A 10307-nucleotide genomic window follows, 5' to 3' on the forward strand; every position below is an offset into this window, starting at 1 on the left:
TCTCTGCCCCACTCCGTGGATATGCGGTTATTTTTGGGGAAGTCTGCGTACGGGGACATCTGCAGGTCTCCACTCTTGAAGATGATCTTGTTGATGTCATTCTTGTCTTTCCTTTGAGGTCAAACATTTATATCAAAGTTAAACCTGCCCAATGTCACCAGCATTTTTCAGTTCAGATGGACTGATGATCATTTCAAGTTATTAAACGTTCGGCCAAAAGGTAATTGCACTTGTTGTATGGTCTCGGATCGCTTGTTTGGTATTCATGAACATATAAATACTGTAGGACAAGGCCGATTGCTGCATTAGTATCAAGGAAACGTCAGTTTTAGACTTGAAGGTACATTTCACTGCAAACCAAGAGTTTAGTTACTAAGTGTTGTACGAACAATAACATCAGTCTTACTTGCAACAAGTGACAATGAGAGCAATGACGAGGACGAGCAGCAGAGCGCCTCCTGCAGGTGACACCACGATTGCGATCAGCTTGTAAACTGTAATGTAAAAAATAACAGCGTATTAAATGCTACACTTTAAAAAACAACGTAAAGAACACATTTGTATTTATTTCACAAAATGTAAACTGTATTGAAGATAAATGTTTTGTGTTTTATGCCTGTTCAATGGCTGACTTTGAGGCCACTTACAGTTTCCACAGTTGAATCCTCCAAATCCAAACATGCACCTGAAAAGTAGAAACAGAGAATAGGGAGTAAAAACACTTGGCATGAGTGGATCAATTCTCTTGGGAAAAATTAAATCCAGTTGAACTTACGGAACACAGGTGTTATTTTCCAGCTTGTAGCCATCGCCACATTCTGAAACAAGACGTTTTCTTCAGAAGGAGTCTAGATTTTAAGTTGCCGCCATTTAAATCACGTTAAATACATTTTTCCCATCTTATAATATGCACTTATTCTTGAATGTTTGTCTTTAGTCATTAAAAAAAAACACATATACCTTCACAGAAAGTAGACATGCACACACGTATCTCACCTAAGCAGGACTGGTCATCAGGGTTGTGTTTGTAGTAACCCTGAAGACACTGGCAGTCGGCTGTGCCTCTGTTGTCGGTGCAGGTGGAGCGTTCTGTATCACACTGAACCTTCTGGGCCACACACAGACTTTCCACTGGAACACAGTGTGGACACAATCAGTCATGACTGCAGGGGCACAGGGGTATGATCATAAAACACGGCGGAAGCTACCTTGTTGGCCTCAACGAGCTATTCGGTTTCATCTCACGAGAAAGTCTGATTTTATTTCTCCAAAGTTATGCTTCCATCATACTTAAATGGCTCCTGCATGTGTGAGCTCATTGTGACTTTATTGTTATTATGTATGGTATTGTTTGTACACTTGTACTTTGCTGTTATTGTAAGATTCTCTCCAGCAGTTGTGAAATATCGCAGCTGGATGTTGAAGATTTTAAATTATGTGATGATGTAACTGTAGGGGCCGTTTGTGGCTAAATGGTGGCCTCTAGTGTCTGTAAACATATTGACAGCTGCTTTTGGTAGCCTGCCCTCAATCCCATTTAAAGTAGGCCAGGGAAAAATGGTATTAAATTTGGCAAAAATTTGCAAAAGTATGACTATGATGACCAGCTTTCATGCCGTATTACCGTGGTAAGTGAGCTGGTGGTGCAGGACCATGCGGCAGTGGGCCAATGCGGAGCTGCAGTTGCTGAGAGACATCTGGATGCTGTTGTAGACCTCTGCGCCCGTCACATCGGTGGTAATGGAAAACATGTTGACAGCTGAGATGCGAACGCCGTCCTGCCCTCTGTGGGGGAAGAAGTCAGAAGTCAGAGGTCAGTACAGAGGTATATACTGACAAATCGTCCATGTTGCATCAATTAAAAAAAATGGCCGGTGGGGGTAATTATGAATTATAACCACTTTGTACTTTTGTGATTTTGATAATGTAACAATAAATATAGAACAATAGCAGTTCAATTCATTTGTACAGCACAAAATCACAAAAATGTGGCTTTACACTCTGTACAACATACAACATCCTCTGTCCCAGGACCCTCGCGTCAGAAAAGGAAAAACTCCCCCCAAAACAGCCCCTTCAACGGGGGAAGCAAAGGAGAAAGACACTTCCGGTAGAGCAACAGAGGAGGGATGCCTTTCCCAGGATGCCCAGAAGTGCTATATACGCCATGCGTACAGAATGAACAACTTAGTAGAATAACCGAAACGGTTTAGTGATGAAAGGGACTTACTTCTTACTCAGTGTCGAGCGGATGTATCCTTGGAGGACGGACAAAGAAGCATTGAGCTGAGGTGGAGACAGGAAGAGAATGTGTGGGAGACATAATACACATAAACCCACCTGAGTATTTCTCAGAAATGAGCAGAGACAATGCAGCGATGTGGACTGCCTCTCACCAGCTGGATGATCTCTCTCTGGATCTCATGCACGATGGCGCTCTTGAAGATAACGGGGTCATGTGGCAGTCTGTTAACACTGAAAGTTCCCAGAAACGCCTTGACTGTGGAGTGGAAATATACCGTCAGTAAATCAAGAGGAGAGGGCCTTTGGGGGAACAACTTGGAGCATATTTCCGTCACCTGTGATTGACTTGTTGTTTTCTTTTGGTTCCGTATTCAAGGGGTCTTACCTCTGGTGCACGTGCGTCCATCCTCCAGGTCGAACCCGAGAGGACATTCACAGCTAAAGGAACCTCGTGTGTTGACACACCTGGACCCGACGGGGCAGGGGTCCCTCTCGCACTCATCCACATCTGGACACACGAGTACATGCTGGTATTACAATACACTTCTGTACAAGCCTATACAAGACAACTGATACCTGAATACTTATCTTAATCCTCGGCACTCTATGAAAAAACAATGTTGTTGTCACACTGTCAGGTAGGAGGAGGGACGCTCACCCTGGTTGCAGGTCGGTCCGGTCCACGCCTGCTGACAGTGGCAGGTGAATTGATGCCCTTCGTAGCTCACACACATCCCTCCGTTCATACAAGGGTTTGACACGCAGGGGTTTCCTGGAGTTCAGAGAGGCGATGAAGCATTTTTAATGTAAAATTATGATAACTACAAATAGTTTGGCACAAACAGTGGTTTAATCAATCTCATCATGTGAATTGTTTGTAATGCACATGTTCACACCTGAGCTAATTTAGCTATTATTTTTATGTATTCTTTTCAATAGCTGGGCTTCTTTCAAATTGCTTTAATATTATCTGAACCTTTAATCTCATGTCGTGTGATCTGAAAGTGTAATGCTTTTTTTAAAAATTTTTTATAAAAGAGAGTAACAATGTGTTCCTGTGAAAATGTCAAGGAGTGTCACTGAAAATGAAGGAAGCGTGTAAACACTGACTTGGGGGTGTTGGTGCCTTGGTGGGTGGTGTCGTGCCCACCAGCTCTGTCGTTCCTCTCTCTGTCTGTTTCCTTGTGGTCTGCAGCGGCGCCGTACTCGTGGGTGGGGCGCTGTGGGTGTAGGTGGTGGTGACGTGCGGGCTATGAGTCGTGGCGATTCCCAGAGGGCCTGTGATTGTTTCTGTCTGCAGAGTGGTGGCGTTTGTGGGGTTAGCCATCCAAGTCGAGGGCTCCTCCGGGGTTTGGCTGGGTGACGCGCCTCGAGTCGGCAGCGCCGCAGAGGTCGGAAGGGCCAAGGTGGAGGATGTGAAGGAGGATGTCGTGTGCGGGATGGTGATGGTGGCCTCGGTAGGTGACCTTGAGGTGGAGCTGCTAGCGGAGCTGCTAAACATGGAGGGGGAGGTTGCAGGTACAAGAGGGGGTGGCGTGGGGTTGGTGGTGGACGCAGTGGCTTTGACAGTGGCTTCCTCTGTTATCTGTGATCTGTCCGAGAGAAAAAAAATGTTTCATCAAATGTCTTACAGACTTCCGACAATAACAGGGAAGAGTTTTCATCTTCACACATCACGACATCAAGAAGGCATTAGTGTCCGTAGTTTCAGCCAAAAACGTGTCGCATTCCTTTGAAGCTTATAGAGCAGAATTTGCTTGTTAAAACAAGAATATTTCTTAATAATAACATATTATTTAGCAATAATGATAATTTCTACACTGTGCTGCCATGCTTGTGCACCAATCTAATACATCCTTTCCTTGAACCATTATCCTATTTTCTATTTAATTATGGTAAAAAAAAAAAAGTACCTTTCAGTAACAGTGACAGGTGTGCTGGTGAGGAAGACCTCAGTAAGCAGCACCGGAGTGTTTGTCAGCGAGTCGTCTACTTCAGATGTACTGGTGCTGACCGTAGGCGTTGCCATGGTCAGACCCACGCCCACGCTGTCCTCCAAGGTCTGGGATGAAACCCCCTCAGTACCCTCCTGGTTCTGGGTGCTGGATCTATGAGCTCCGGTGGAGGACTCGGTGGAGGACTCAGTGGAGGACTCAGTGGAGGTTGTAACACTGGAGCCCGACCCCTGCTCCGTCCCTGAGATGTTAGTGGGGCCTTGTGTAGGTGACGTGACGGTAGGCATGGAGGAAAAGGACACTTCAGATTGGTCAGTGCTGGGTTCAGTCCCTCTGAGAGGTGGTGTTGAGTCAGAGGTCTCCTCTGATGTTGAGGTGTATTGATGATGGGTGGCATTAGGTTTTCCGGTCAAACTTTGGGTTCCTGTGGACCCCCCTGTGCTGCCCGTGTCTGGAAACATTTCCTTAAAGGAGTTGGTCATGTGTTGGTCTGTTGTGTCCCTACTGTCAGTCCTGGCGGCCGAGGCGCTGTGGGTATAGTCCTCAGTCTCTGTAGACTGAGCAGAAATACTCCAGGTGGAGGGGGGCTGGTGGGAGTTGGAGTCTCCTGTAAAGGCAGAGGAGGTGCTGTTGCTGGAAGAGGAGGTGACGGACAGCAGGGTCCTCTCCCCGGCACGACTGATGGTGGTGGAAGTGTCGGTGCTGTCGGTGTGGACGGCTGCGTGGGACGTCAAGGCTGAGGCATCTCCTAGTCGCAGGGTGGTGTCTGCGCTGTCCTGTGGGAGTCTGGCCTCCTCTGTCGACATCCAGGAACTAGCCTCCCAGGACCCAGCAAGGGAGGAGTCTGAGACCTGGTCTGTGTTAGTAGTGTCCTTCCAGCTGCTGCTGTTGCTGCTGCTACCACTACTACTGCTGATACTACTACTACTACTACTACTACTGATACTACCGATACTACTACTGCTGCTGCTGCTGCTGATACTACTACTACTACTACTACTACTACTACTACTACTACTACTACTGATACTACTGCTGCTGCTGCTGCTGCTGCTGATACTACTACTACTGATGCTGCTGCTACCACTACTACTATTGATACTACTAATGCTGCTGCTGCTGCTGCTGCTGCTAATACTCATGCTACTGCTGATGCTACTACTACTACTACTACTACTACTACTACTACTACTACTACTACTACTACTACTACTACTACTACTACTACTGATGCTGCTGCTCTCAGTCGTGGCTACAACAGTGGAGGTGAGTGGTTCAGTAGACTGACTAAAGTCCTCTAGTGACTCGCTGCTGGTTTCTGTGAAGGTTTGTGTCTGTTCAGTATCTGTGGGCAGAAAAAGAAAGAAAGAAAAAACATTATCAATGATAAACTAATGCCAATGTAAATCAGATGTGATGCTTTTTTATATCACTGTACATTGAAAATGTTTGACTCTGGACAGTTTGTTGAACACATCAAGTGGGGCAATGGCATTTTTGGCTATTTTCTAATGTTTTATACACCAAACAACAACCCATTAATTTACATTTTCAATGGTAGGATATACACTTTTCATGAGGATTTGTTCATGTGTTTTCAAAGTACCACAAGTTATGTGAACCAGGTAACTTAACGCTGATGTTAAGTTCTTCAAAAAAAAATACTACTAAACAATATCCGTGCTCTGGCTATTTCTGTACTTTCATTTTCATAACTCTCCATATTGTGGCTCACTTTCTGCCGCGGCCACCAGAGGCTGCTCAGCAGGCTGCGTCTGGCCCGAACAGACTGCGGAACAGGGGAAGATGTTGTGAGAAGAAACATTGCCCGCTGCAGAGGCAATGAATTTTGGGTGGAGAACAATTGGCAACCCGGCTCGTAAGCTTGAACAAAGGCTTGAGGTACTAAATATGGCGGTGACGGCCTCCCTTGGGAATTGGCCATTTCCTTCCTAAAGCTGAGTGAGCACAAGGCTGGCAGAAAACTGTCACTGTGGATCTGTGCGTGTTTTCGTGCTCAGTGTCAGAGGAGAGTGTTTTTTTGTTGTTAAATCATAAAAAAAGCACCCAAACATTAGTCAAGCACAGAAGGGGAAATATCAGAAGAAAATAAACATCAAAACTGTTTTTAAAACTGTCTAAAGATCACTGTCAAGTGTAAATAAAACTGTATTGTTGGTTGCAAAACACTGAATACTTTTTTGTCCCGACTTAAGACTTTAAAGCGGAGAAAGCTGTCATCACAACATTGACATGAATTTTTCATGTTGAGATGGTGAACAAGTTTATATACAGTTGCCATCCAATGTCCGCGGGTTACATTAGCATTAAATTGGACTTTGATAAGTCTAATATTTACTCTCATGTTATCCTCTTGCTCAATTCTGTCCACAAGCTAACTTTGTGTCATAGTTGTTTGATGCAGAGCAAGTTGTGTAGAGTAGCAGAGTTTTATTTCTGCTGGAGCTGGAAAAAAAAAACGCCATGAAAGCGGTGAGACTTAATTGAGGTTGCGGGCCATAAAAACAAAATAATGAGCTGGGAGACGCGAAAATGCATCATCGAGCTGATGGGAAATGCAGAGTTGGATGATAATTATCCGGGTATTCATCACTATACACGCCACGTAAAAGTATTGAGTGCCGCTTTAAAATACATAACTAGTGAGCTTAAAAACAAGTCCTAAAGAATCAAGTACATGTGAGAGAAAAAGGTATTTTTTCTGCTCGAGAGGTTGTTGTTTTTTTCTCTTTCCATCGCTGATGCTGTGCCGTCTGACAGCCTGTTATCTGGCCCGTCTCCAGCAGCCCAGGACTGGAACAACAGCACTCACAGGCTGAGACAGCGGTACTTGACAGCATCCTGACAGCAAGCACACACAGACACACACACACACACATAGCCATCAGTAGCCACCATCCAGAAACCAATGGAGAGGAGAGTTCAAGTGCAGAACAGCCCCGTCCACTGGGAGTCTGTGAGGAGAAGCCACTGGACTATTTTTCTCTCTCACTTCCTCTGCATGTGTCGCTCTCATTATTTCATTTTCTCTCTCTGGATAAAGTCCAGGCAAAAAAAACTCAGACAGGAACGTGGTGTTGGCAACAAGTGAGGGACACTCCCAGATTCTCTGCTGTTTATCTCTCGGCTCTCAACTAATAACACGAGCTGTAATGTTGTCTCGCCTTCACACATCTCTTTTTTGAAATGTCATCTCTTTCACACCAGAAGCTCAGTCGCTCGCATCTTGTTTGAAGCAAATGCAGCCGTGTTGTCATATGGATGAGGATGGATGCTGGAATGAGTTTGTGATTGTGTTGTTTATGTTTTATTGCCTGCAGATCAACTAGATAATTTGTTGCTGTGGATTTTTGTAATATTCAGTGACTAAATATGAGCTGTATTTGTCCCCTGTGAATCTGGGTGCTATCAGTGTGAGGACAGTGAATCGTTTTCACTGTATCATTCTTCAGCAGGAGCATTTTAGCCTCACATTGTCTCCCAGTCTGAATGCATCAAGTGTGACTGAAACCAAGCAAAAATCTCACTGGACAAAAAAGCTAAATCTTCACAAGGGCCATCTTAAGTCATCACTAACGTCGCTGTTCACTTACAGGAAGTATAGCCTGTAACCACATCTTATCTTAAAAGAGTCAAGTTTGTGTATGTCTTATTGTAATGGTCTATAAATGCAGAATAATTTGGGTCCACTTTGGATTTAAATGCTGAAGCCTGACACAGTATGTCAAAGTCTCCCTGGACTATAGGAGCCCATTCATCGACACAGTTTTTATAGTTTAATATATATTAAATAATAATAATAATAATAATACTAAATATAGCATCAGAGTGAGACATAATGTAGCGTCAACAAGTTTTGAAGTTTTCATTACTAAACTGCTGTATGTACTGTGCTGCATGTTTATTATTTGTAGGATATATATATATATATATTTATATATACATATAAATATATATATATATATATATATATATATATATATATATATATATATATATATATATATATGTGTATAGTATACTTGAATGTGACCTATTGGCAAACTGTAGCATTAGTAGTGTTAGCAGTAGTAGTAGTTGGTAATAGTAGTAATAATACAGTACAATAATAGTAATAGTATGTTAATCATAAGAAAAGTGCAGTTGCGTTGAAATGATCATAAAGTTAAAAAGAAGTAGTTTTGCAAATTTGAACTGCAAAACTATAAATGTATGACTTTTACACAGAGCGGGTCGATCGCCCACATTCATAAAGTGTCTGTATAAAAGCTCTCTGTTCATGAGGCACAGGCCAATATGGGATGTTTTCCTTTTTCGTTTCATGTTTGCTGGTGGTTGCATTATGCATTTTAATATTCAATGTGTACCCTCTGGGATTAAATTAGACTTTCTTCCTACTGGCTGGTGTACATATTAGTCATTAATGTGTATTTTGCAGCGTTATCTCTAAATTGTTAACTACCTCCCTGTTTTGAGAGGCAATCTGCTGAAGCTATTGACCAATGCGTACAGCGGTCCATACACCTTATCGACACCTGCATGAGTGGGGGGTAAAATGTCAAGTCTTTTTTTCTTTTTGTGGCAACCGCATCACCTCAGGATCTCACAGGAAAGTATCAAAGGTGTCAAAAGATGTGTAGACGATGATCAGATGTGATGGATCCTGATAGAAGGTACACATGAGAAGGTCTGAGTGTTGGTTTTTAATCAAATTAAATTAAGTGAATGAGTCGAGATAAACTAGTGAATCACATTTTACGGACCAAGGTCCAAGTCTTCTGTCAGTCTTCGTTCTTCAGAAAGGTTTGTCAGTTTAAAGTGGAAGTAAGGAAGTAAAGTAAAAGTAAAAGGTATAATAGAGGACTCCACACATGTGAGCACACAGTATGAGCCTTAAGAACACTTTTCATATTGAAGTACAAATTAAACAATTAGTTGAGGAATTGGTCAGCAACAGAAAATGTTTTTGCATCTGTCAGTGGATCTCTCTGTATTTTTAAAGCAAAAAATGCAAAATAATGCGCTGGGTTCAGCGTCTTCATTGTAATGATTTTCTGTTTTCCTTAGTCTATCAATAAATCAATGTTTAAATATGTCAACGTAGAGCTTTTGAAACTCTCAATGGACACTTCTCACATGACTCAATCAATGGAGAAAGGATAAAAAAAAATTGTTGAATGAAAATAATTGTTAGCTTCAGCTCTATAATGACACAAAGAGCAAAGCACTTGTTGCATGGCACTAGGTCAGCAGTTATCAGCTTAACTAATTCTGGCATGCAATGTGTGGCAAAACAGCAACATGAAAGTCACATTTTTCATTCATGTGCATGTAGTTCATGTACAAGAAGTTGCAAATTATAGCGATCCAACACACATTATTGAGACATCAACATGGTTTATCATTAATGAGCTTTGCTGTGGTATTTATATTGTGAGCACTGCTCCAAGTTAAGCTTCCTGTGATATGGTTCAGGTGAAAAGAAGACATTTGGAGACTTTGCAAGGGAAAGATATGATCAACCAATGTAACTTGTTGTTCAGTTGCACTTGTCGTAAAAGGCCAGAGAGAGAGAGAGAGAGAGAGAGAGAGAGAGAGAGAGAGAGAGAGAGAGAGAGAGAGAGAGAGAGAGAGAGAGAGAGAGATCTTACCGACATGTCCAGCAGCAGCAGCGGTCGTAGTGTGTGTTTCAGCAGTGTGTGTGAGCAGGATGTTCATCTGTGATGGGGATAAACTTTCGCTGGAGTGCGAGGTTGACGTGTCATTGCTCTCCCCGTTACCGAGTTCATCTGTGACGGGCGAATAAGACAATCCTGCTGTGACCGGATCCGTGCTGTTGATGGTGGGGGTACCTGCCCCGAGGGGCCGCGGCAGAGCCAGCAGGAGGACCGACAGAGACACACAGAGGACCTGATTCAAGAACCACGTTTCCATGATTTCCAAGACCCCCACACGGTCGCCGATAGTTTCCGTAAAGTCGAGTGCAGGCCGGGGAGTCTCCGGGGGACACCATGGGAGGAGCGCTGCAGCTAGTCGCGAAGTTTCACGAGAATTGAATAAATCCTGGAGCAGGTCCGGAGGAGATCC

General features: G+C 43.4%; 1 protein-coding gene across 1 annotated transcript in view; it reads right to left on the minus strand.

The window, feature by feature from the left end:
- heg1 (heart development protein with EGF-like domains 1) overlaps nt 1-10307 on the minus strand; it is a 12140-nt gene extending 1833 nt beyond the window's left edge. Inside the window, exons 1-14 of the mRNA XM_068573115.1 lie at nt 9872-10307; nt 5398-5544; nt 4158-5055; nt 3355-3836; nt 2903-3016; nt 2630-2752; nt 2397-2500; nt 2231-2286; nt 1625-1785; nt 997-1131; nt 776-818; nt 648-685; nt 407-494; nt 1-111 (exon numbers count right to left, since the gene is read on the minus strand). The exon at nt 1-111 is cut by the window's left edge and continues 67 nt beyond it. Coding sequence (XP_068429216.1) covers nt 1-111; nt 407-494; nt 648-685; nt 776-818; nt 997-1131; nt 1625-1785; nt 2231-2286; nt 2397-2500; nt 2630-2752; nt 2903-3016; nt 3355-3836; nt 4158-5055; nt 5398-5544; nt 9872-10154 — 2783 coding nt within the window. The 5' untranslated portion in view covers nt 10155-10307. The remainder of the gene's footprint in view (nt 112-406; nt 495-647; nt 686-775; nt 819-996; nt 1132-1624; nt 1786-2230; nt 2287-2396; nt 2501-2629; nt 2753-2902; nt 3017-3354; nt 3837-4157; nt 5056-5397; nt 5545-9871) is intronic.

Source organism: Clinocottus analis, unplaced genomic scaffold (assembly GCF_023055335.1).
Source record: "Clinocottus analis isolate CAN_PGR_092001 unplaced genomic scaffold, fCliAna1.0.p SCAF_12, whole genome shotgun sequence".
NCBI lineage: Eukaryota > Metazoa > Chordata > Actinopteri > Perciformes > Cottidae > Clinocottus > Clinocottus analis.